Below are 27,046 nucleotides of genomic sequence, written 5' to 3'. Positions count from 1 at the left end.
CTCAGCTGAAGGGGATGTAAAGCCCACCACGCCTCCTCTCGGTCCTGGAGGGGAAGGGGGCTCTTGGGGCTCCCTGGAGGGGCTCCCCGAGGCGACCCCCGGCCTCTGCCTTCCCCTCTCCTGCTGGGCTCATGCCTCCCTTCCAGACTGCCCCACGACTGGTGCCGTAATAAGCCCCCCCCGCCCCCCGCCCAGCCCACCGGAGGGAAGGGGGGCAGGGCCGTCCCAGGGAAAACGGAAGGACTCTCAAACCTTCAACATCTGTCATAACTTCGAACAGCCACTAAGTGACCGGTTGTTAAGCGAGGACTACCATTAAAATTCTGGCTATTATTAATACATTGGATGTTCAGGGACCATTGTCAACACAGGTGCCTAAAGCTATAAAATGCGTAAGAAATGGAAGAATAACTTGGACCTCTGAACCTACACAAATCTAATTATTACAAGATAATCCCAATTAAAATACTCTGTCCAGCGGCTTGACAGTTGGGCCCTGTATTATTCTCTTGGCCCCATGATTTCGTTCTAACAGGGCCCTTGAGACGTTCTGCTGAATATCCTGTCCTTGCACTTTGGACACAGGTGCCTTTTCACACGGGACACCTGAAAGGCAGCTAAGGGGGACTTCGCCCCAAACACCTTGCAACCCGGGGACGGCGGGGGTGGGGGGTGGGGCCCCCACGGACCCTGAAAGAGGAATGGCCGGAGCAAAAGGGATTTCAAATTTCAAAATTCTGGGAAGGCGCTGCACAAGGACCCAAACTTCGTGTGGAGCTCCGAAGGCTGTGAAATCACTGCGTTTGGTTACTATGCACAAGCAGCGTGCAGTTCACAATATCTGAGATCACCAGGACTGCTCCCGTATGGGGATATTCCCTAAATGCAGGGAGAGCTTGGAAGGCCGACGTTAACAGAGTCATGAGAAAGAAAGAAGGACAAAGAGAGGAAAAGAGCAGGTACCTTTTTGTCGGCGTAGGAGCCCGTCTCGTGTAAAACGGCCACTCTAAACGGGGGCCACCAGGCGTGGAACTCCTTCACCCACTGGTGCATGACGGTGGTTGGACACACGATCACCGTGGGACCCAGCCCTCTGTGCCTGGGGCAGACAGGAGGAAGGGCTCAGTCACCACCTGCCTACAAGAAGGAAGCCATTCCCGCGCCAGACTTCCCAGAGGCCAGGAGCGCTCTCATCGCCCTTTTTGTCGGCTGAGCTCAGCAAAATGGCAGCTTGCTCTTGTCGTGCCCAGTTGGGTCTTGGGAGAGAGAAGGAAGCCCGGCAGGCTCCTCCCACGGGGCCTCCCCCAGACACACCCAACGATCGATCGCCTCAAAGGGGCTTTTCCTTCCCCCAGAGGCAGCTGGACCCTTTTTCCCCCACGAGGAGGAAGAGGCGAACCTTTGGCTTCCCACCCAAGAAGCTTCATCGGAGGAAAAACGCCACGTCTTGTTCTTCGTCCTCCAGGAACGGAACAGCCCAGCTGCCTTGGGGGGAATGAGAAGGCCCTGCGAGAGAACCGGCACCGGCACGGCCGAGGGCCTCCACAGGCACCCAGGGACCAAGCGGCTCACGCCCCAGAACCAACCCAGCTCCTGGATAGAGGGAGGGCAGGCCAGGGGTCCAGGGCACCCAGGGGGACCAAACCCCAGAGCCCCGCCTGCCTGCCCGCCCGGATCCCTCCTCCACCTGGGCCAAGGGAAAAGGCCTCAACCCTTGACGCTTCGTTCTGCTCCGCCATTGGCTGCAATGCTCTGGCCCAACATCCTCGTCACAAGGCCTGCCTGGGACGGGCAGCCAGGGGGGGGGGGGCTCGGGGGTCACGCCTCATGCGGAGGGCGGATCTCTCGGCTGCCAGGGATTCGGGATCCTTTTCATGAATGAAAGCTGAAGGACACCGAAGCCAAATTTCCCTTCTCAAAACTTGCTGCAGTTTTTTAAAACTCCACGCTAAGACAGGATGCTTGCAATTTGGCAAAGTACTAAATGCGTAATTAACACTATGACACAACAGTCACTATTTCTTCTCCTGAGTGGAAACAAGGCTTCTATTTATGCAAATTGTAATTATAATCTCTCTTTTTTTCCTTCTTATCCATGTCACATCAGATACTGTTTGTGGCCCACAACTGCAACTTGCTTATCAAGCCATTATCTATCCTCCCGCAAGACTTCCAAATTTCCAAATTTCTTTGCAGGACTTTTCTGCAGCAGCATCAATGCCGTGGAAGAGCCTCCCTGCAAAGGTTAAATTCAACGTCTCTTATTTTTTTACTTTTTATTGGAAACGGTGAAGACCAAAATGTTACAGCCAGCCTTCTCCGGATTGATCTTCAGGGTTTTTACCGTTTACTGTCAATGTCATCAATGAGGCACACAGACTTTGCTTTGGTGTTCTTGGGTTTTCTCGGTCGTCCACAACGTCTCACGTCCCCCGGCCTTTCCCAAAGGCAACTGGAACGCCTTGCACGGGGACGGGCAACTACGGCGTCTCTTATGACCCGTGGACTTCAACTCCCAGAATTCCTCAGCCACCAGTAGAGTACAGCTCTTGCCACAAGGCCAGAAACTGGACTAGTATACCACAGAAAACTTCCACGGGCTAACTATCTACGCTGCATTGGCCTCCAGTTGTGCCTGCCCTTCAAGGGGATGGAAATTGGGGGGGACACGCACCAGCAGCAGGGGACTGATCAGCAGCGAATTGCTTTGGAGGGTATTTCATTACTACTCCGTTGATTTTGCGTTCACATCTCTGCCTCCAGGCCCAGTTACTGGAAAACCCAAATTGTTAAGCTGATAAAAAGTTAAAACCTCTCATCCAAGCTGAAAGGCTCTGGCTAAACGGGAGCACTTTTTTTCCTTCCCTGGAGGACGAAAGAGCCGGGCTAAGCCCAACCTGCCCAGGGATTTCACTCGGGCACCTCCACAGAGGGGGCCCTGTCAGTCCTTCAGGAATTTTCACAGTATACTTTACTGTGTGATCGTTCAAACTGGCCCTGATCAAATATGTCCTACCTTCTCACCCAGGGGACGCCTACCTACGTGCACCAGTATCACCAACACTGTAAACTAAAGGAGCCGGTAAACTATTAGTGCTGCAAGTAACCTCGTGGCGCTGCCCAGCCTGACAAACAGATCTGACCCACGGTATCTGGTGAGGCTCAGCTACAAAACGAAGCCCCGATGCCTGGAATTCATTAAGAGTGTGACATGTTTAATTTTTCCTGCCCTCCAGCTCCACTGTCTCATAAAAAAAATGCTTTGATGTTCCCCAGTAAGAATTAAAGAAATATTGTAATTGAAATGTCATTAATAATGAATGCGTTTCTTCTCTATGGCAATACATCCCATGAAATATTCATCGCGCTTCACAGACGGAGGGTCTGCGGAAGAGCACTTGCCTGTAATTTGTGCCGCGAGTCCTGATCTTGCTGTAACTCAGGCCTGCCAAGAAGACAATTATCTGGATGGTCTTGCCCAGGCCCATCTCGTCTCCCAGGATGCCTCCTACCTGCTGGCAGTGCAGCTCCCACAGCCACCTGACACCTGTCTGCTGGTACCTGCAAAGAGGGAAGCCGCCGGAGAGAGCGAAGGGAGCACGTGAGCCTCGCGCCCGGCCTCCTCCGCCCGCCCCGCCCGCGTGGGCTTTGCAGCAGGCCCCACAGCCAGAAGGGCTCGGAGTTCCACGAAGGGCCCCTCACGATGTGCAGCACGAGGGCTGCTCCGTTGACCGTCCCCGTCTTTCGTCGGGTGGGACCCCCAGGGACCGGGGCTCTTAGCAGCCTAGCAGGTTGCGGGGAGATGTTGAAACGCAACAGCGGCTTCCTCGTAACCAAGGGGCCTGTTCCCAGGGACCTTAAAGAGCCAAAGGCTCTCCTCAAATTAAGGTGATGTTTTATTAATTGCGCTTCCATGGCAGGATGATGGCCGGGTTCCAGACAGACAGCCGACTTCTGATGGATCGGAAGAAAGGGGATTACCAACAGGTGGCAGGGATGGCAAGGGGTTCCCTAGACCAGGCCGAGTACTTCTGTTTTTCCTCAGGTGGGGTTTTTTTTTTGGGGGGCATTAATATTATCTTCTTATTTTAGGTGCAGTGATTTACTGTATATAAGAGCCCTTTTACCCAGTTCTTCCCTCAAAATGGCAGGGAACTGACAAACAGTTGAGTGTCCAACCATGTGCAATAACCTCATCAGATAACCATGGTTTATGAATAAAATTGAATCCACACATTTTGCGAAGGCATCCTGTGGTTTATTTGGCCTTAGCTAAGCTTCCATCCAGGCCCTGCAGCACAGAAACCATGGTTTAGGGAGTAACATGCTGTGTAATTCCAGACAAGGGTAGATTATTCAGCAATCATGGTTAGGAAATCAGGGTTTACCAAACTGTATGAAACCACAGAAACCTCTCCTTGGAGGGTCTCCTTGGGGGCGAGAAGAGCACCGAAATGAGTGTTGACACAAGTTCCGAGCCAACTAAGCTGAATTAAAATAGGCAGAAGCAGGAGGCCCCTACCTGGTAAATAAATTATAAGAGAAAATTCACCAACTAGAGGCACTTCTCCAGATTAAAGCAAATAAATAATTCCAAATCCATGACCGAAGCTATCAATTAATCAGCTGCAGCTTGAAAACGGAGCACTACTTTGCGTTTATCCAAGAGACGGTCTCCCCTTGTGGCTCTCCTGCCAGTCTCGGCCCTCGGGCTCTACACCGAGAGCACATGCCCCCGGGGGAAAGATGGGAGCCAAGCACACAGTGTGTCAGGTAACGTTTCTCACAGTGACCACCTGGAAAGGGAGGCCGTCGCGGGGCCAGGGGAAGCAGCCGCCTCCAAGCGAGGACCGGGGACGGGGGGACGGGGCACGGGACCATACAGATCCTCAGCAGCTAGGAGGAAGAGGGAGACCTTCGAAAGCCCCATCTGACCACCCTAGAGGGCAACGGCTATGACTGCACCTCAGGGCTGACTGGGGCGGTCAAGAGAGTATCGGACGGACTCCGTCCTCGGGAGAGGCGGAGGGATTTGCAGCCGCTCCCTCCGGCCAGGGACTCCGAAATGTATGGCTAATGTGGTCTGCTTGTGATTTCCTGTAACTTTTTCTCACTCCCCAGTACACTTTTCAACATTTCCCCAAAACTATTCTTGCAGGAAGGGAGGGAAGGAGGGAGGGGTTTTTTAAATAAAACTTTTTAAGAAGGAGAACTAGTATATCTTTTCATATACCTACTTGTACAGTTTCCTGAAGAGGGAACCCGGAACTTTAAAACCCTCGAAAAATTCCGCATCGCTTTCGTCTGACTCTCCAGCCGTGCTCTGACAGCCGCTTTGGCCTGTTAGTTGCTGTCTGTGCCACCTCCTGAAATTAAGGTAAGAATCAGCACAACATCCCACCGAAGTTAGAAAACCTGGCACTTCAGGCAGCTCGCAGGGAAGAAAGAGTAAACGTGAAAAGCATATTTTACGCTGCCGCCGTCCCCATCGTCCTTCTCAGAGCACAGCCAGGTCACTCTGGAAATGGGACAAAAATTTAAGTCAAACAAATCAACGTTTACAATATCCAGGCCCACAATAAGCATCCTAGAGGTTAATCCCAAGGCCCAGGAAAGGGGAATCCATTCCCTCCCAGGACTGGCCTTCCTTGAAGGGAAGGGAATTGGAGCTAACTATTCTGCATCCCTCCACGTTCAGCCAGGCCAGGCGTAACGTGGTCAACACCAAGCCAAGCGAGGCGAAGGGCAGAGGGTTTTGTAACCACAGGTGCAGCCTGCCCCATCCTCATCCAGACCCCAAGATCGGGGCCACAACGCTTCCATCCCCCCCCCTCCCAATTCATCCCAACTCAATACCCGAGGCCTCCTGTGACTCCTTCGACCTGACCTCACAGGCTGGTCCTTCAAGGGAACCGTGCAGGGACCCTTGTGGAAACTCTGGCCAGAGCTCCTAGGCGGGGGAGCCAGAGAAGGGAGGCCTGGGGGGGTCCACGCCCTCTGTACGCCTGGACTCAGCCTTGCAGCTACGCGACCAATCCATGGAGTGGAATGGCGGCAGGCCATTGCCTTCTCGCTAGGGCCGAGGGAAGTGACTGGCCCCAGCTGGCTCCCGTGCCTAAAGCAGGACTGAAACTCCCACTCCTGGTCCAGCACCTTCCCTACTGCACCCCAAGCGAGCTGCCCGGGAGAAATGGAATTAACATGGCTTCCCAATACAAAAGTCCTCTGCGTAGGAGGGTTTTGAACTTATAGGAGGAACAAGAAATTGCTTCTCACAAAAGTTCAAATGATTTTGCTATGTGGAAACGAGATAGTTCGTGAAAGAGCAGGTTACTTTTCTAGCTTTATTCATCCTAATTAATAAAAAAAACCCCAAGTTTTACCCTCTCCAGAGGATGAGGAAAGAGGGGGCCCTCCGGTGCGTAAGAGACTCAGCCCCCACGGCTCGACCTCTAAACTGGCTCTGGAGCAGAAGGGAAGAGACGCCGTCCAGCAATTTCTCCCCAGACAGAAGCAGAAAAGTTAGAAGGAAGACAAAGAGCAACGGGGGGGCTGCCTTCTGCTTTGAAATCCTCAGTCGGTTTTTTAAATGACTGAAAATGTAACCTACGGGTTGTTGTTTTTTTTAATACAAGTCTGTCGCCTTTTAAAGACCATGATGGGAATCCCCACCCCTGCACGTGTCCCGAGCGCAGCTCTGTGCTTGCAGAGAAGGCGACCGTCTTTCAGAGGGACAAGGCCCAGAGAAGCCACCCAGGAACCGGTCTGGGCGCCCCTCCTGGAGGCTCCCGCCCAGGGAGGCCAAGGTCCGGAGGAAGGACATGGCAGGAAAGGAGGCCAATGCCCCCTCCCCCTCTCAAGACGGAGCCCCTCCCTCAAGCCCCGGGAGAAGGGGACCCTGGCGCGCAGGGAGTCCGCTTGCCACTGCGGCTGGGGCTTCAGGGGACACGGCTGGGATTTGCTTTGGGGATGTTTGGTTTCATCATGGTTTTGTGGGCCACCCAGAGTTGTAGTGCCTGAACGCATAAACAAAGTAATTCACGTTATGACATTGGGGTATTTTGCACCCCTGTGTCCCTTGAGCCCCCCTAACTCAGAAGAGCTGAACCCCTTCTTCATGAGCACAACACTAACCGGGGACGCAACTGCAGCCATCAGCCCCCACCCCCCACCCCCGGTGCCGTTCTGCTCTCTGCACACGTCTTTGTCCCCACCGCAGAGGCGGAAACCGGATCCTTTCGGCTCCCTGGCGGGGCTGGGGGCTTTCCAAGGGGTTTAAGAAGCAGCATCAGAACTTATTTCAGATCCTGGCATGTTCAGGATCTGGTCAAAACAAGAGCAAAAACAGAGGGGAGGGGCATTGGGGGGGGGGAGGACTCCCCTGAGCCACTGGCTTAAAAACTGTTTCTCTGTGTAAATAAATAAATAAAATGGTTAGGTCAGTTAGGTGGTAATTAATATATTCATTTATTTTTACTGTGGACTCCACACTTTGTAACATCTTAGAAGTTTGAAGCCCCAGGGCCATCCGGCTCCAGGGAGAGGAGGACCAGCTGACAGGGAGTGGGAGTTTGGCTCTGGTGGTCGTGGAGGAACCTGGGGAAGGGCAGAGGCCGGATGGGCAGTCAGAGGAAGACCCAGGCCCATCCCCTCTCCATCCTAGGGCACGCAGGGAGGAGCGGATAAGGCAGAGACGTGGGTGGCGTGGTCTACGGGGGAGGAAGGGGCCCTGATTCCCTTCATGGGCTGCAGCTGGGAGGACCGGTTAAAAGGACAAACTGTGCATGGCAAAGGTGCTGGAAGCAAAGCGTGCATTCTTGTGTCTGAGCTTATCTGGGGTTTGGCTTCCTCCCAACTGTGGTTGCTGCTGTTATTTGGCAGAAGTCTGCGATTGATCATCCTTGCCTGTCGTAGTAATTCCTTCAGTGTGGTGTGTTGGGTTTTTTATTTCGAATTAACTTTGCTTTGGGTGGGGACAGCATTTACTCCCTCCGTAAACTGTTTTTTCTTTAAGAGTTTGATATCCTGCCGAGGATAATTGGACATTGGGGCCAAGTTGGAGGCATTAGAGGGACTTTCTTCTATTTTTGTGTCTTGGTTATTTTTGTGTCGCGCCCCGGGTATCATACCAGGGTCTCAATTCTGGTTACTTTCTAAAGAAGCATCATTTTTGACTTCATGTTCTTGTTTATAGGATTTAACATTTCTATTATTATTTCTAATTTTTACCTTATAAAAACAGCGCTTTGTTCAATAATAATCAACCCTTTCTTACGGAAAATAACCTGACAATTGCTGCATTTAATTCAGGCAAAGTTGAATACTCTTCAATCAATAGGTTTTTTTAACTGTAAAATACTTCATAATTGTGTACAAAAGGTTTTAAACTCAAAATGTCATTTTAGTTTCAGTAATTCTCCCAAACCTAACCAGAAGTTGAAACAGCTCCACGTTTAAGCTTGGGACACTCCCAGACGGAACAGCACAATCAGTATAATGGACGGTTTCTTTGGACTCAAAATGGCTGTTTTAAACTTATTTATTGGCCTTATCGGCCATTGCAATCAACCGACTGAGCACTATACGATTGTGCAAGTCCACAATTTAAGTTAAAATACATTAAGTACCAAAACCATACACGATCAATCCATCGTGTATATGCCAGGAATTTAAAATTCCAAAACCACAATTAAAAGTGATTAATCATTACTGAAACTGATTCCTTCCTTCCTTTGTAATTCTTTCAGTAATCACCTCCAGTGTCTAACTTCCACAGCTGTCTGTTTTCATGGGATTAGACACCTTGTAACGAACAAGAAAAAGCATATTATTTAGTCCAATTGCTGTAAAAGGATAGCATTAAGCAAAATGATATTTTGATGTACTGTGAGGACAGGAGAAAGATGAACCAGCTGAGGTTTCAAAATATACCCAGGAATCAAGCTGGGGTTATATAGTTTATGTTTCTAGAAGACGACGCTTCTTTATTTCAAAAAGACAAGAATCCCTTAACGATCGTTATCATTTTGGAAACCGAGAGAACGATTTATTCTTCAGATCTGTTTACGACTTGTGCTAAGTCGGTCTAATTGCTGCTTCCTTGGCAGCTGGGATGATGCTATCAAAATTACACGCCTTAACAAATGAAGAAAAACTGACTGAAAATTAGGAATGAAAGCTGTACTTGGATTCCTACTCAGCGTATACGGTCCCGAGTTTTACGAAGTTGTTGGTATTTTGGATTACCCGGTCCTTAAAACGCAACATTTAAATGCCTCTTGAAACACTGAGTTTGTTTTAAAAGAGGTTCAAAAGAACTTTCCAAAGGAGATGCACTTAAAAAAGATGACAGCATTTTATGGGGAGAGGCTGGGAGACTGGGGTGCCCATTAAATATACAAATTTCCTACTCCTAAAAAAAGGTGCTTTACTTCCCACCAGGGCAGGCTTTGGGCATCATCTACCGTCTTCCAAAAATGGGAGGCTGCTTGGCCAAACGGCCAACTTATGTCCATCCAACCCCTCCGTGGCTCTCTTGACCAGGGCAACACGGCAAAGGGAGTTCCTTTGTCCAGGACGGAGTAAGGTCCCCTGCCTTGGGCAGGAGGTTGGGCTAGAGGACCTCCGAGGTCCCTTCCAGTCCTAGGGTTCTATACTCGATATTTTGCAAATCATAAAGCAGGCAGTGCCCACAACAGACCTACCGCCAACGCCAGAAACCGCCCTCACGCATAATAGGACCACAGAACCCCCTCTATCTCGTCCTCTCGCGTGCCCCCTCACCTCCTGGCCACCGCTGCAGACAAAGGGCCCCTGTGGGGAGTCCTCCTCCTCCTCCTCCTCCTCCTGGCTCGCCTCCTACCTGCCTCTCCCTGGAATCCCCCTTTTTAATTGGCCTGGCGCTTCAGATGTTCAGAGGAGACCCCCAGCTGGCTGTCAGGCTTCAACATCGTAATATTTTAATCATGATGAAGAACCGTCTCCCCAGTACAATCCTGAAGGCTTCTCTGTGGGAAGGAAAATTCATTTTCTTCCTTCCTCCCTTTCTTTTTTTGAAGGAAGCGGGATTTCCCCACACAGCCAAGCACTCAACCCAGCAGCCCAGGAGGAGCAGCCGTGAGTATCGGGCGAGGGAAGCAAGCCCACCCTGTTTCCCTCAACTATCAACCGCAAGACGTGAAATGCAAATGACGCCTCCTGGCTGGCAATTTCACTCCGTTTTTTATCTCCCAGGAGCGCTTCCCTTAGCGGGGCTCACCTGGGGAGGGAGCGGGGGCACGACGACGTCAGCGTGCACAGATGCCGCCTGACAGCCTCAGCAGCCGACGTGTCTGGGCAACCTCAGGTGGAATGTTTCCCCGGCAATCGGCGTTAGCCGTGTCTCTAAGTGTCATTTAGGCTTTTATGGTAACTTCAGCAACTGCAGGAAACGTAGAACTTTACCAAGGATGAATTGCCACAGTCTTAAGGTGATTTTTTTAAAAAAGTTGCTGGAATGGATTTAAAATGTGGATCACATTAAAACTTTCAATCAAAATAAATTACTCTTGATGAAAACACTGAATTAAAATGATTTAATATTGAGCTAGCTTAATGAAAAAAGCTAACTTTTAAGAAAATAACAAATATTTTACATTTAACATATGCATTAATTCTTTGCAATGCCTCTCAAAAAGACGTCTGTTTTCTTAAGCTGTTTTTTGGCCAGCAGACTGATGCAGGAGGCCACGGAGGGTGGAAAAAAGGAGACAGGGGAGGAGGGGCTGCCCGCGGACCGGGCAGAGGCACCAGAGGCACCGCGGGTCGGTCCCTCGATATTTCCAGGCCGGCCCCATGTGCTGGATCCGGCCTGAGGGCCTTGAGTTTGACACCCCTGTTCTAGGGCATAATTTCTCAATTATCTATCAAGCTGGACTTAAATTCCCCAATAACCTTCTAATAACTGGAATTACACAACTGGAATAATCCAAGTATTCAAAGAAATTTGGAGTTTCTGAGCAAGTAAAGGCAAGAAGGAAAAAGGCACATAAAAATGGCAGTCTTTGTCTACCCAAGACAAGCAGTTCTTTAATAACATCAAATTTGTATCCGCAAGGTAACAATTCTGCCTTTTCATTTACTAAAAATGTTGAACTAACGACACTTCTGAGACAGAAGCATCCACTAAAAATATTTGGTCTAATCTATTTCAGATCAGAGACTGGAGAGAAAAGGATTACAAGAGAGTAACGGGCACACAACCTCTTTAAGCCACCTTTCCTCTGCCTCACTAGTTTTTTCCCACTGTCCTCCCCTCCCCCTGCAGAGATTGGAGAGGAAAGGATTACAAGAGAGTAAGCAGGCATGGAGACTACGTATCGAAAGGGATGGGCCAGCCTCGGCTGTTCACCCAGCTGATTCAGCGCAGGGGGCCGCCAGGTCCTAGGGCATTCCTTCGACCCGTGTATTCCCCACCGTAGTTCCTTCCGTTCCAGGGAATGTAAATGCAAACATTAATTCCCTTATTATGCAAATGATCCCAGGGCTGGGAAGAGCATCGCGCAGGACAGGGGAATGGGGAAAAAGGAAAGCTGAACTAAAAATAAAAGCACAGTTGCATTCTCGTGATCTTCCACTTAGCCACTATATTGCCGGACCCAACTGTGGTTGCTGCTAAACAAGGGCTACCCGCAACTTCACCTGGTTTAATCCCATAATCTGGACCTTCCAATGTACAGGTATGTGCTTCACACTGACCTTAGCCGTTGCTTATAGTAATCTTCGTTGCCGTCATCCTTGTATCTCTTTATTCTCCGCTTCCTGATCATGTCCACTTCTTCTTCTTCTTCTTGGTCGTCGTCTTCTTCTTCTTCGGAAGGGCTTGGGAAGAAATCCTCATCCGAGTCCTCTTGATCTTCTGGCTTCAGTGGGGCTTCCCAGGACACCGGACGATTCCCCTCCTGGCCCTCTTGAAAAGACTCCCCGTCCTCCTCCTGAGACCCCCCGCATCCATGGGCCTCCCCGTCCTCCTGCTGCCCCCCCTTCTCTGACTCCCCATCCGGGGGGAGCTTGGCTTTGGCCTGCAGGCGGAGACCCTGCTGCTGCCGCTGCCGCCGCTGAGGGCCTCCAGCTTTCCGTGGGCCGTTGCCCCTCTTGCCCCCTTTGGGGAGGGAGGCCGGGGATTGGGCCCGGCTGCCCTGGGAGGGCGCTTTCTGCCGGCCTCCCCTACGAAACGGGGCTCTCTTCCTCTCGAACAGGAGCATCGCCTGATCCGCCAAAAGCTTTTCAAAACCCGACGTTTCGTTCAGCATGATCCGACGGGGCTTCCTCTCTTCTTTCAGAAGCATCTTCGTCCCAAAGGGAGTCATCTGGCCAGTTCGCACGAGTTTCTCCCATTCGGTCTCTTCCTGCACTGACATCAACATTCTTCCGAGGGATGAAGGACCGGGAGCTGAGAGAGAGAGAGAGAGAGAGAGAGAGAGAGAGAGAGAGAGAGAGAGAGAGACACCCAGGCTCTTCAGCACATTGGAAAGGCCTACACAGAATGTCCTTTTCCTAACACCACCACCACCAAGTGCACATAAGAGCCACGCGTGTAATTTGTCCACGTTGGGAAAGCTGTTAGAAGCAGACCAAGCCCTATTCTCCATCGTCCCAGGAAACAGGTTGTGAAATAACGGATGTGAGCTACAGAAAGGCAAACTCCAACTAAGTGACTAAAAAAGGCTCTACCAAGGCACCACCCAGAGAGACTTCCCCTTCTTCCTCTCCCGACTCTGCTCAGCAGAGCGAATCCCTTCTCTGGGGGATTCCAAACTGGACCCCTCCATCACGCAGGAGGCCCCAGCAGCCCTTTGGAACTGAAGGATTCCAAGTTTTTCAGACAAACGGTTCACCCCAACAAACCTCCTGCTGTTCAAGCCTTCCGTTTTATTTTAACTGTTAAAAGGCAAAGTCATATTTTCTCTGGAAGTCTCCAGTGGGTGTTTAGTGTTTCAATATACATATACAACCACCAATACTCAAAAGATAGCTCGCTCCATTAAAACGACGTTATTCTACTCCGCATAATTTTAACTGCTGACAGATAATATTGCAATGAAAAATATATTTCAATCATGCTCTTTGTCAACTTAAACATTTTCTGTAGCTCCGTTCATTTGATTAACACTTGCAATTTATTAAGACCAATGTTCTGATCTCAAGGGGACGGGCGTCCCTTCGGAGCCATCCCAAGATTTACTTTCATTTGTGAAAAAATTCCCACACGGGTACTCACAGATCCCATTTTGCAGGTGTGCAAAATTAAAACAGTGCCAAATCTCTCTAAAGAACCATCCGCTGAAATACATTAGCGTGCTTCATTTGCACTCAAGTACCAAAATTTCATTTGAAGCAAACATATACCAAAATGGCCTCCAAAGTCATCCCTGGACTCCTTCGCTTTGTCTCCTCCAACGGCAGCAGGGACCGTCCCGTCATCAGGATCTTCGTCTTTACCTGCAGTTTGAAGGTGCTTTTGTTTCGTTTTCATTTTCTTAAACTCTTGCTCCTGAAATGATAAAAGCAAGTTAGTAAGAGCTGAGTGGGGGAAACTCTCTTTCTATGCACGGCGAGTCTGCCAAGGTTTTGTACCTGAGCGATGGAAAACATCCAGTCACATTACGGGAAAAGCTACCCTTTCTGTCTTCCTGGCCCAAGGCAAGACTCTCCAATGTTCTTCACTCAATACATTGAGTTCCTCATTCACTACTACAGGCAACGTTTTCAAATGGCTGTGAAATCCAATTTTGATAGACAGACAGACAGACAGGCAGGCAGTGTGTGTGTGTGTGTGTGTGTGTGTGTGTGTGTGTGTTTTCTTGTTTTCGCAGGTACTTACATGTATGGTATTCAGCTTTGTTTGGGTATTTTCCCACGTCATTATAGTTGTACTTTTAAAGCTGTAGCAACATTTCGGCAGAATCTCATCTGCCATCATCAGGCAGAATTCTGTATTGTGTTCGTCTGTGAGTCAGACTTTTACAGTTGTTTCAGTTTTAAATTTGGGGCTAGCCTACTGCTATGCCAGAATGGTTTTTTCTTCATCCTGATTGCTTGGGAGTCTTGGTCTGTGTTTATTGGTCTTGGAGTTTGCTGTGTTCTGCTTGATTGGTGTTTCTAATATCTTCTGTCTATTTTGTGGCTTTTTTTGTGTCTTGATTGGCTGGCAACATTGTGTTTCCTGTATTGGAGGCTTTTAGTGCACCTTGGCTCCGAGTAAATGGACGGCTATCATTTGTTAGGAAGCTAGGTTTCATCTGGGTGCCTGGTTGGGGTGTGTTTGAGCTGGAGGTTTCAGGGGGGATCTGTTTGTGCCCAGGTGTTTGCCTGGCTAGTGGTGTGGACATTTTTTGGTTTGTGAGTGCAGGCTTCCAGATAATTGACAGTCTGGTGGAGTCATCTCTTCTATTCATGCTTTCAGGTCTTTTTTCAATCTCTATGGCTTCTCTGATAGTTCTGTGGCTGGGGTTTTCTATAGTGGCTAGGGTTTTGGTGCCATTGAAGTCGATGCTATGACCTGTTGCTTTCATGTGTTGGACTAGTGAGGAAGTGTGTTCCAGCTTTTTTACTGCATTTTTGTGTTCATCCAGGCGGGTACTTATTCTTCTAATGGTCTGTCCAATGGATGTGGCAGGGCATGATGCACAGGGGACTTCGTATATGCCTTGGTTTTCCAGGTCAATTTTATCTTTGGGGTTTCTAAGGATGGCTGCTATTTTTCTGTCTGTTTTGAAGATAGTCTTGATGTGATGCCTGTGTAGTATCTTACTGATTTTGTCTGTAGTACCTCTTATGTAGGGCAGGACAACAGTTCCATAGGTCTGTTCATCTCCTAGGTCTCCATTATGTCTCAGTGTGTTTTTGTGGATCAAGCCAGTGATTTTGCTTTTGTGGAAGCTGTTAGCTGTCAGTACTTTAGTCAGAGTGCATAGTTCAGTCTTTATGTGTGTCTTGTCTGCCAGGCGTTTGGTTCTGGCAATTAGCGCTTTGGCCATGAACACTATTCAGAAGCCTGATGATGGCAGATGAGATTCTGCTGAAACGTTGCTACAACTTTAAAAGCACAACTATAATGACATGGGAAAATACCCGAACAAAGCTGAATACCATACATTTAAATACCCATGAAAACTTAACATATACACATATACATATACATACATACATACATATATAATATACACACACATATATATGTATATGTATATATATAACGTTCAATGCAAAACCATATTAGATAAAACCTGAATATTTACATTTTGATATGAGAAGGATTCTATGTTAGAAGCTGAAAGTCACTCCTACTTTTACTTTAAGGCCACAAGAAATCCTTCCTCGGCCACCCTGTCTTTAGGATTTTTTTTTAAATAATATTTTTATTAAAAGCTTTAATTATAATAATAAAAAACTTACTTGTGTTTCTCCAAAAATAAGACCTGGTCTTATATTAATCTTTGCTCCAAAAGACGTATTAGGGCTTATTTTCCAGTTAAGTCTTATTTTTGGGGAAACACAGTAACACAAGCTAAAAAGAAAAATAAATATATTAAAATGTCAAGAAAGAAAGAAAGAAAGAAAGAAAGAAAGAAAGAAAGAAAGAAAGAAAGAAAGAAAGAAAGAAAGAAAGAAAGAAAGAAAGAAAGAAAACCTAAGGAAGTGACTGCCACCTTCACTGTGAAAAGTATATACAGTTTCACTATCTCTTCACCTCCCCTTAGTTAACAGATATAAAACCCGTTCTTTACAATTTCTCACCAGGCTGTCTATTGCTGCTTTTTAAAAATTTCTGTCTACGTTGAATTTTTCACTCCTTTTAGGAGCTCCTGATCATGAACCGGCACCTGGCTTGATATATTTGACTGAGGGTTCCATTTTTTTAACCTATAGGCTGGCTAAGTATTCCTACATATCTCATGAAGACACAACGGTTGACTTTACAGTGCTATGACTTGTGAAGGACTTCATGAACAATGGCTGAAGAATTAGGACAAGAAACATTTGGAAAAATCACTTCTCCATGGAAAAAAATAAGAATGAGCTGAACAAGGTTTTATATTTCTTTTCATTAGGGCATGTTGTAAGGATTTAGTAATAGCTGGTTTTGTGAGGATTTCAGAGGTAGTAACAATCCGCAACCAACTATTATTTACCAGTAAGCAACACTATGTATATAAAATCAAAATTTCAAATGAATTTTAACAAGTATTAAACACGGATGATTCCAAACAGCAGAAACCATTAAAACAAATGTCACACACAAGTAGTAACCGTCCCTTACTATGTTGCAGTTCTGTTCTTTTGCAGAATCCAGTTTTCTATCGGTATGCTCATTAGCATCAGTCTGAGGCCTAATTTGCTCCAGATGGTTTGCAACGGGTGGTTTTGGAGAGGATGTACATGGTCTGAAAATAAAATTCAATGACATTAAAATAACTGGATTAAAAAAGGGATCATAACTATATTAATAGGAACTACAAACATCCCTTTATTTCTGAGGAGCCGCAGCCTGCTTTACAGTGTTGATGATAGAGCTCTAGCAGCAAGACCGTGTGTGTGTGTGTGTGTGTGTGTGTGTGTGTTAACTGTAAACTTCAGTTCACAAAGCATTTATTATCATCCTGAATTCAATGCAACTTATCCAAATCAGCAGTTTCACCTTAATATTTTCACAATGTTAAGTGAACTAACCGGACTTCTTGTGTTCTTAGTATTCGCCGGTCAGGGAGGGGACATTTGATGGCTTGAAACCATTATTTTCTGTGGGATGGAAAAGGCTTTTCATGGCTGAAATGAAGCCAGGAATCACCACAGGCCCCTTTGGCAAAGTTTCAGAGGAAATTATCAAGGGATGACGCAGAGACTTTGCTCTCCGACGTAACCGCTTTATCTCAAGCCCACTGTCCCATTCTGACCTTTCAAAGGGGTCCAGGAAAGGTCCCAAAGTGACCCCCAGGCAGACCGTAAAAACCTCCTTTCGCTTACCCCACGTCTTCCCATTCAGACTGGCTGCCCGTTTCAGCGGCGTCATGACCCGGACGCCCTTCAGCGGCTTCCCCGATCGCCTTGTCTATCTGCTGAAGGACTCCGTGCTCCAAGACCTCCTGGTCGTAGACCTCGACTCCCAGCAGGCCTCTGAGCTCAAGCGCTTGGTCCTGGGGGGCCACGGACCGAATCTGCTGCCGATCAATTAGCACCGTGGGTCCCTTTCGGGGGGTCCCCACAAAAGCCTCCGCCGGCGGTGCTTTGTTCCCCAAGGCCCGCCTCTCCCTCTGGTCCCCCATATGACATTCACGGGGCATCCCGTCCTCCCCTGGCTTATTCGCTTCATCTGCTCCGCTACGACTTGCATTGCTACTGCCGCTGCCGTCCATTGTCTGGGCTTGAAGCCTTCCTTCCGGCTGGAGTTTCTGGGCAGGCATCTCCTGTTCAAACACAAAAGGAAAAGGCCGTTTCAGACTCTGAATTTCAAGATTCTGCATTTCAAGCAGCTCTAATTTTGAATTTTCATGGAACCATGAAGCCCAAAATCAGTAAAGATAATACACTTCAAAATCTCATCTAGACTCCAATTATATTCAACAGCCTCTACAGCATCATATTGGGAAGGTTTACAGTCTTGGTATATTCGATTGTTCTGCAACCTTAAAGACCAACACACTACCATCCGCTCTCAGAATTGCTACGATAACTAAATAGTTTGCTTATTGAGATGCGTGAAATTATTTGCACATCTAAGGATTATGGGAAATTTTACATAAAGGACAAAACTCATCAATTTAAGTTTAATTTTTAAATAATTAAGAATATATCACGATACACAATTAACTCCAGAAACATTACTTTCTAGGGAGCAAATGAGGCTGCCTATTCATGCTCTAGTTGGCTCAAGAACTAGATGAACCTCAGGCGCTCGGCCTGGCCTGAGAATCTGCTTATGTTGTTACCAACTGAATTATAAGCGTAATGTACACAAATGACTGAAGTTTTAATGTGGGAAACAAGCTCCCCGTATCTGTGGTTTCTGCATTTCGCCTGCAAAGAAGAGATACACAGAAAGGATCATCAGCCACAAGGTTCCTCTTAGGAAAGGCTGTTCCCTCTTCTGTCACCCTTCACAGTGAGTGTTTATTTAGGAACCGCTCCAGGATACAATGAGAGGCACCCCTGCCCCCCCCTTTGCCACCCCAACAGTTAGGACGGAAGAGGCCCTTGGTCCTCCGGCCACCCTCCCTTCCCAACACCTGGGCTGCAAAACCAGCCCTGCCCCCGCCCGGCAGGAGAGCCTCCGCCTGGGCGAGTCCACCCAGGTCCCTTGGCAGCCGGATGGCACGGGGAGCCTCCCTGGGTTTCTTCTCTCCTGCTCCCTCCCTCAAGGAAGAGGAGGAGGAGGAGGCGGCTTTTATCCCGCCTTGACCTAGTTCAACTCTAGGTTGCCCAGAGTCTGTGGCCGTCCTTGCACATTGGTTTGTTTATATGTGTCTCTATATGAAAAGTCGTTATTAAAAACCAGCCCTTAAGGAAAGAGTCCCCCCCCCCAGAAGCCTCCTTCCCAGGCAGTCCGGGGGGGGCGGAGGGGGGGCAGGCTGCCCACCTGACAGGTAAACGGACTGGGACAATGGGGAGATCCTGGTGCGCTCAAGGAGAGGCCGCCGCTCCCCCCTCCCCCGCACACCAGCCCTGCCAGGTGGGCTGGGCTGAACGGGGGAGGCGCCCACCGGCCACTTTCCAGCCCTCTGTCCAACTCCAGGGCCCCAGGTGCAGCCGGGCTCGCTTCCTAGAGCCACCTGCCCTCCTCCTCCTCCTCCTCCTCCCTCTCTCGGCCGCAGGGCCAGGCAGCGGCTGCCGGGCGAGGGTAGCTCTGCTGGGGCGGCCGCCACTCGGGCCCCGAGGCGGCAGGCGAGCCGAAGACCGAGGCGGCCGAGAAAGCGGCACCTACTGAGAGGCGGAGGAGCCCCGGGATTCCACGGGCCCGGTGCACCCCGAGGCCACGGCGCTCCGCTCGGGAGGAGGAGGAGGGGGAGGAGGCGAGGCCGCCGGCAGCCCCGCTCCGCTACTCCGGGGCTGCTTTCAACCCGCCACGGCCCCCGGCAGGCCTCTGCGCATGTGCTCCTCGGCTCCTCTACTTCCGGCGGGACCGGCGCTCCGGCCAGGGGACGCCCAGGGCGCCTGCGCGAAGGCCGCCGTCTTCCGGTCTGCGGGTGGGCCATTGGCTGGGACGGGGCGGTCCTTGAAGGCCCGGGATGCTGGGAGTTGAAGTCCGCCCGTCTTAAAGTTGTCAAGGTGGAGGAACATTAGAGTTTATTAGTTGATTAGATTTTTATCCCAGTGGGTCACGTGACCCGCCCTTCTCGTGGATACGAGCGGACGGAGCGACACGAAAGAGCCCGAACGGCGCCATCCCGGAATAAGCGCGCCGGTTTTCATCCCGGAGGGAAGGCGGGGGGGCTGGAAAGGGCGCGGGAGCCCCCCCCCCACCCCCGTCTGCGGTGGGGGGCGGGGAGGGGCGAGGGGAGCCGCGGGGCCTCCTGTCCTGGGAGCCGGGGGGAATGTGCTGCTGCCCGAGGACCGGAGCCCCCCACCCGCCTTTCTGCCTGCGGGACCTTCTCGGGCCGCTTTGAGCCACCTCCGCACCCAGCAACGGATGGCGGTTTCTGCTCACCCGAGTCTCCAAGCGTTTCTCTTATGGGCCCCTTGACTTTTTTTTCTCAGTATCTGCAACGTCCTAAAATTGCAATTGGGTCAGCAAATGACGGGTGCCCGTCCATCCATCCATCCAGTGAAAGCCAGGTGTGACGCCACTTGTTCATTCTCCACGACCTCTGGATTTACCTGACAAACATCAAGTCATGATGAGCTATCATATCAGCTATGATATTGGAAAAAGCCATGCAAAATACAGAAATAGCCCAACCTTCATATTTTATAAAGGTTTCCATGGATTAGACATAGGCACACGTTTCAACTGTATCATAATTTTAATGAAGAGGATAATTAACTTGAACTGGATGCAATACGTTACCTGTAGTGTGGCCGATGTGGAGTAGGGAGTCAGCCCACACGGGGTCTAAGCTATTTTTGCCACATGTCTAGAACTGTTCCAGAAAAGCCACAAAACCACATTTAAGCTAGCCTGGAGAAAGTATTGGAGGGCCAGTGTGGTGAACTGAGATTCCTGCAGCATAATGTACCCTCCTGCCACATCCTCTCTTGGCTCTAGTGGGTGGCCAGCAGGTGCTCTGCCCTTCCTGAGTCCATGGGACTCGAACAGATAAAGGATTGGATTATTAGATTATTCTTGTTACCTCCTCAAGCCACAAGCGCCTGGGTGTTTGCTGCCAGATTGGGATAGACTGGCTGGAGTGTAAGGGAGACGCTGAAGGCCATGGATGGTCTTCATGAGGGCAGGGATCTGGCAGGTACAAGACAAGGCCAAGTTGTTGTTTTTTTAAGCCATTCTTTTCCTGCCAATTAACACAGCAGCCCTAGAAAACTTGGCTTGGAGTTGGAGAATGCTTGCAGCTGCACCTGAAATGGCCAGGGAGAGCTGGATGGATCCCAGTCCTAGAAAGTGAAGCATCTTGGATCATATTCATGGCCAGGACTATGTTGGGAGAAGAGAGAGGACATTCCTCGTTGGGCTGGAGGAGCTAAAGGCTGCTGCTGCTTTGTTGGGCTGGGGAATGAGATAAAGGCAACGCCCTGAAGATCTGCCCTTCAAGAATGGTTAGCGGGGTGTGTTCCCCTTACATGACTTAGAGGGAAGACTTAGAGGTCGTGCAATCTGCCTCCTGGACAGGAAGGAGAGCTGGGCCGGCAGAGCCTTGTTTTCCCCAAGGGGGCAGAGCAGGGCAAAACTGAAGCGGGCTTTGGCCTTTGCCATTCGGACTGTTGCACTCAGGACAGCGGGAAATGCTTCTGTAGGGGAAACCGAGCCTAGGTCGTTTTCCTGAAACGGTTAAACTTGCTGTGGGGGCTCCTGGCAGGATTTCTGAGCCGGGGCTTATGGAACCCTGCAGATCTCGGCATTATTACCGCGGATTTTTGCTTAGAGAAAGGAAGATTTCTCAAGGTGCTTTTTAAGACTTCCTGATTTGTGCTGGCAAGTTGTTAATCAGTCTGTGGCAGCATAAATAAAATTAAAGAGTTTAATTAAAACTAATGAACGAGCGAACAGAGAATAGATAGCATGTTTCACTGTCAGAATCCTGATGTTCTCAATAATTAAAGTGTCACAGAATAGGAGATGGCTTGAAAATGTCAGAAATATAGAAGAAAGAAAAGTTTTTAAAAACAGGCCTGCCATTTCAGAACAGCTGGAGAGTTTATGTAAGCCCAGCCAATATAAAACCCCACGGAGGATCTCCAGACAAGCCGCCTTCCTTCCAGCCTCATCTAGGGGAGTTCTTCTGCTCTTCTTTGTCAGTTTGCTTAATTTCCACCTGGAGGTGTTTCTTTTGGGTCGCCCTAATGCATGACTGTTGCATCTGACAGAGCTCCGAGCCTGGGGACCTGGTGTCCCCCCCGGGATCCTTTCGGACAGTGTCATGGACGCCCCCCAGCAGGACTGGGGGAAAGGAGGCAGCCCGTGGATGGGCACAGAGCAAGGCTGAAGGGGGTCCTGGCTAAGGCTCTGCTGCTGCTGCTGCCGCCGAAGGCGACTGGGCTCCACCCCGGCCTCCTCCCACCAACGTCTGCAACAGGCTAGCACCTTTGAAGGTGCAGAGGGGTCAACAAGCGCAAGAGACGCCTGGGGCCGCAGGGGAAGCAAGACAAGAGGCTTCTAGTCACACACAGGCAGTCCTCGACTTACGACCACCATTGGGCCCAAAGGCTACGTTGCTAAGAGAGACATTTGCTAAGTGAGTTTCACCCCATTTTACAACTTTCCTTGCCACCGTTGTTGTTAAGGGAACTGCTGCGGTCGTTCAATCCGCAACACAGCTGTGAGTTGGACCTGGTTCCCCCACTGACTCTGCTGGGCCAGGAGGTCGCCAAGGGGGATCACGTGACCCCAGGACTTGGCCTCCGTCACAAGTAGGAAGCCATTGCCCAGCATCCGCAGTTGGATCGGCAGTCACAAGTGGGGGAAGTGGTCGTAAGCCTCTGTTTTCAATGTTCCAATTTCAAACGGCCACTAAGCAAGCTGTTCTAAGTCAAGGAGATCAGCCTCCTGCCTGCCTGCCTGCCTGCCTGCCTGCCAGCCGGCCCTGGTCCTCCATAACCTCCCCCTCGGACACAAAGCTTTTATTTATAGCAGCAGCCTATTTTATTTGTGGCAGAAACCGAAACCTCAGCAGCTGCAGATGCAGGAGCCATTTAAGTGCTCTGTGGTGAAGAAAATCCCTGCACGACAGGTACAAGCAAACACAAACTGATACTTTCTACACAAATGGTTATAAATAAAAGCCAAAATTTTGTCAAAGAGATTGTGTAAAGGTAACATATAGGCCCCTTGGTATCACTTGAAGGAAATTAATGTGGGAGGCTGAAGAGATGGCGTCTGCACTATGCGATGCTCAGGAGAGTTGCTGGGCTTTTGCTCTGCTACAGCAGAAATAAATGCTCTTGCAAAACCTTAAGGGGGAAGTGAGACTTATATGTAAGTAAGATTAATCTGTAACGCTGACGTCCGTCACCAGTCAGCTTTTACGGTATGTAGCAGCAGGTGGGACTTCTCCAATTGCCTAGCCAGCATACCGGTTCCCGGCTTCAGCCGTGGCGAACATCGAAATATTTAAGAAGGACAAAGTAAATCCAAATGAAGGAAGTATCATTTTGGCCTTTGACCACAACTAACTGAGGAAATAATAAGGGAGGTAGTTTCCTTGATTATCTTTACATGATGGAATTCTGTAAAGGCCTGGAGGACGACGTAACACCACTGCTTAGTATTTCATTAAACCGGCACAGATTCACCATCCCTTGCAGATGATCCCAAAGGACACAGGCTACAGTTCTGCTATAATCATGAGGTAAACATAACAGGAGAAAAGTGATAGTTCACTAGTATGAATTCCAGGTGTTAGAGGCTTACTATAAACCTCTTAATTACAGCCCTGCTCAACTCTGAAGGCAGATCTGCATCAAGTAATGGAGAAGGAGGCGCAAGGCAGCTAAAAATGCAAGATGCGATGTGAAGCGCCTGGCTGTCAACATCCAGCAGTAACAGAACAAGTTTCTCAGAACCTGTTTGGCTCACTGAAGGTCCCAACCAGCAGTGAAATCGAATGGCATTTCCTCACGATTCCTTCACCAAACTTTCACGTACATCCTACTGCTTGCAAATGAGCCCACCGTACCTCTTCAAATATTAATTAATTTGGATCATTTTTGATCCACCCACTAGCCAAAGGAGTAAACTGTTGGGAACTCAGCAACAGCAGATGTTCCTCCAGGATAGACACCAATCAACTCACCTGGGTGGGGTGGGGGGGGAGTAGCATTTCCATCCAGATTAAGACCGTCCTCTACCTCTCTCTTTTAATCAACATGTTGGATGGGAATGCAGGGATATACGTACAAAAAACCCATTTTGTACAAAGGACAATGATCCACTTCCCAATAGCCACCATGGATCCAAGGTCATGAGGGTGCCCCGTTTCTCCTCCGACCCTGCCCTGCCCTTGGCCTGCCCTTTGAGGCACTTTCCTGCTCCAGCTGTTCAGACAGATTGAAGGGTCTGAGTGTGGAAGGAGCAGAGCCTGCCCACATCAGCCTAAAATAGCCCCAGAGATCCTAAGATGACCCGAAACGCAACCTAATGGTTGCCCCTTCTTGTTCCTTGCCTAAGCGGGAACTATTTTAGCACGGGAACTGCTAGAGTTCACCGCTTTAGGGGAATCGGGGATGAGATGAAGGCAACGTAATGACACGGCTGGAAAAGGGGGTCCGCTTCTGTTCTGGTGAGGTGCAAATATGGACTAAAGCTCCAGGAGTAAAAAGTTTCATTCTGCCTGGCAACACCGAGTTCTTCAGATGGTTTATGCAGATGTAACGCTGGTATCTCGGGGGTGATATATTTCTTTGCACATGCCTCTCTTCTTTAATAATATTTGCAGATGAAGACAAAATTCTTCAGGGGGAATTCTTTCCATTTCTTTTCTCCTTCAGCCATAACTCGTGGTTTCCTAGGAAACAAAGAAAGAAAGTAAAATTATTAAATTTGTTGGAGCAAACCCAAATGATTAAAACAAAACTGACACAAAAGGGTTTCAATCCATTGTGTGTATCCAAAAAGCCGATTTTATCATCCTCTTCCTTCAGTCCGGGACTGCTGAGTGGATGGGTGGTGGAGTCTCCGGCCTTATGGTTTTGGGGGACCCCTGTCTACTGCCCTGGTCTCAACAAGTGACCTGGCAATTGGCAGGTTCAAATAAACTGGAGATATTTTATCTTCCTAACTTCTCTTATAACCCCCTCTAATTAGTCCCTTCACTTTCCAAGCTCTTTCTGGGATTCACAAGGTAATCCTGAGCCTGTTTACGAAAGACCCCGTTCTGTTTAGTAAATGCAGAGGATGGTACTAAGAAGGAAGGGAGAGGGAGAGAAATGCGAATGGCTATAATATTCCTCAACTATAAATCTATTTGGCAGAGACGCAAGAGAATAGACATTTCAAATAACCTAGCAAATCAGTGGAGATATATGTGAAATTAGAAGCACCACATCAATAAAATTTCAATATTTTATGCTACAGGAATAGGATTGTTTATATACTTTGTAAAAACATATTTATTACATATGATTCTCATCATCTGCAGCCTGAAGTGACACACCTGAAGATGTCCAATTTCGGTCAGAATCTGCTGTGAGTGTTAATGAGATGAACACTTCCAGATGTTTGCTTTGCTTTCACTGTGATAGTTCGTACTGTACCAGGAATTTCCCTTCTGCGTTGCATTTAGCCTCAAGGGATGCGACATGGTCATTTCCCCACGCACCGTCTTCGAGCACCAACGTTCAACCAGAGTTATGCCAAAATATCAATAACATGGACAAGCGTTACAGAGTTCCGGGAAAGGCTGGGCCATGCCATGAAGATGTAGCGTCTTCTCAGTCCTTGGAAAACAGCCTAGGAGAACCCCCGTCTCCCTTCTGGGGGCACGGGAAGAGCAAGTAGAGCATAGAACATAGAATAGCAGGCTTGGGAGGGACCGCGGAGGTTTTCTAGTCCAACCCCTCATCAGGCAGAAGACCCTATACCATTCCAGACAATGGCTGTCCAGACAGATGTGGGAAGAAAGGGGTCAGCAGCATCAGGGTTAAACTCCATGTGCGGGTAGTTTCCAAGGTAGTTTCAGATTAACAGATTCAATGTCTCGGGTAACATTCACAAGTGCCCTTTTCTATAGAATGTGAACCTGAGCGCTAACCTTAAGTCCTACCTAATGTGTATAAGTGCACCATGTATGTTTACCACTAGATGGTGGCCTCCTCTCAGTTGTAAGCTGCATCTCCCATCAAGCACAGGTTATTATTGTAACTTTGAAGTAAGTGATTTATGAAAACCTTTCTAATCCAAGCAGATTTCTGAATAGCCGCTGCTCTGCCTGCCAATTTCATCCTCCAGAAGGGGGAAGGGTGGAAAAGAGAATCTAGACCTGATTCTTATGGGTAGGGAAGGAGAAAAGGGGTGGAAGGACTGTACTGCCTCGAGGCTCCTAGGAAATAGAGCATTTGTGGATATGTAGAAAAAGATGTGTGAGAAATACAGTTAGGCACAGCCTGGATTCATAAAAGGTAATTTTTTTAAAAAATAAAAGCTTATCAAGAAAAGATTGGACATCCATTTGCCCAGGATGTTATTATAAGGCCTCTCCTGTCTTGAGCAAGGGGTTGGACTAGAAGACCTCTGTGGTGACCCTTCCAGCCCTGGGATTCTGGGATTCTAATTTTGCTAAGGGTAGGTCTCCCTGTTGCAAAGGGATTGAGACTCTCCCTTCCTCTTCTCCTTTTTGAACCACAATTTGGGGGGTGGGGGTGGAATCCACTTTGCTTAGATGTGAATCAGCACCCGCAGAGGAAGAGAAGGGGGGGTGGCCCCTCCCCCACCCTATCTGTGCAGTTTTCATAGCAGAAAAAGACCCGGAGGTCCATCGAATCTGCCCCGTAAATGGTGTGTGTGTGTGTGTGTGTGTGTGTGTGTGTGTGTGTGTGTGTGTGTGCTTCTTTTCTCTTGAATTCATTGATGTGTTTATTTTTGCCACCTCTTGCATGGCGGGACACGGCAGCCCACGGCAGACCTCCAGAGATACGGAGCCTTGAAAGTTTGGTGCTGGATATTTGGGGTTATACTGGACTAGCTGGGAGAGTGAATATTAATTAGCCCATTATTAGCGTTTCCTGTTGCACAGCTGACTGGGTGGAGTTGACTAATGAATTCAAGGGGACGTTTTGGGAGTTAAAATTCAATCTGCTGGGTGAGCTGACAGGGCCAGCAGGCTCCGGGTTGTTATTGTTCTCACAACGCCCCCCCCTCGCCCCCCCCCCCGAGACTCCTGCCCAGGTTCTGGTTCAGAGCATCCCAGGAAGAAGGATACTGGATCATGTTCCATTAGCAGGAATAGAAAGCGAGACAAAGCGCAGGAAGCTGGGGAGCTTTTCTAAAAACAAGGGACAATTTCAAAAAATACAACCTGGAAGAAAAGCGGAGGGAATTGACCGAGGATGGGGAGCTGCCTAAAGAATTCAGGTGTGAGACCAATGGAGGAACTTGGAGAAAGTGGCAAAGTCAAAGGAAGCGCTGTGTTAATAGCTCCTAGCCTTTTAAACTAACGTTAATGCTTTTATTATTTTTGCAATATTTCACTATTGTAATTACAACTGTTTTTGCGGTCTGCTTCTACTGTACGTTGCCCAGAGCCTCAGGTAAGAGATGGGCAGCTACATAGATAGGAATGAATGAATGAACAGAGTGACAGAATCTTGAATGTCCGTCCAGGATTTTCTCTGTGCCATATTAGTTCTAAACACAGTCAAGGCCTTGTTCAAGGAGAAAGTCTTACACCTGAGTCTTGGAGATACT

At 48.8% G+C, this 27,046-nt stretch overlaps 1 protein-coding gene across 2 annotated transcripts in view; it reads right to left on the bottom strand.

The window, feature by feature from the left end:
• Positions 1-19,166, bottom strand: part of ERCC6 (ERCC excision repair 6, chromatin remodeling factor) — a 32,467-nt gene extending 13,301 nt beyond the window's left edge. For both annotated transcript variants that reach the window (XM_087938113.1, XM_087938114.1), the window contains exons 1-8: positions 18,959-19,166; positions 17,005-17,444; positions 16,301-16,424; positions 13,387-13,531; positions 11,737-12,430; positions 5,238-5,366; positions 3,403-3,561; positions 964-1,099 (exon numbers count right to left, since the gene is read on the bottom strand). In XM_087938113.1, the coding sequence (XP_087794239.1) occupies positions 964-1,099; positions 3,403-3,561; positions 5,238-5,366; positions 11,737-12,430; positions 13,387-13,531; positions 16,301-16,424; positions 17,005-17,441 (1,824 nt within the window). In that variant the 5' untranslated portion in view covers positions 17,442-17,444; positions 18,959-19,166. The remainder of the gene's footprint in view (positions 1-963; positions 1,100-3,402; positions 3,562-5,237; positions 5,367-11,736; positions 12,431-13,386; positions 13,532-16,300; positions 16,425-17,004; positions 17,445-18,958) is intronic.
• Positions 19,167-27,046: the final 7,880 nt, after the last annotated feature.

Source organism: Pseudonaja textilis, chromosome 8, assembly GCF_049901715.1.
Source record: "Pseudonaja textilis isolate UNSWEBS1 chromosome 8, rPseTex1.2, whole genome shotgun sequence".
Taxonomy (NCBI): Eukaryota; Metazoa; Chordata; class Lepidosauria; order Squamata; family Elapidae; genus Pseudonaja; species Pseudonaja textilis.
The sequence above is the reverse complement of the archived record's forward strand: the minus strand, read 5'-3'. Positions and strand labels throughout refer to the sequence as shown.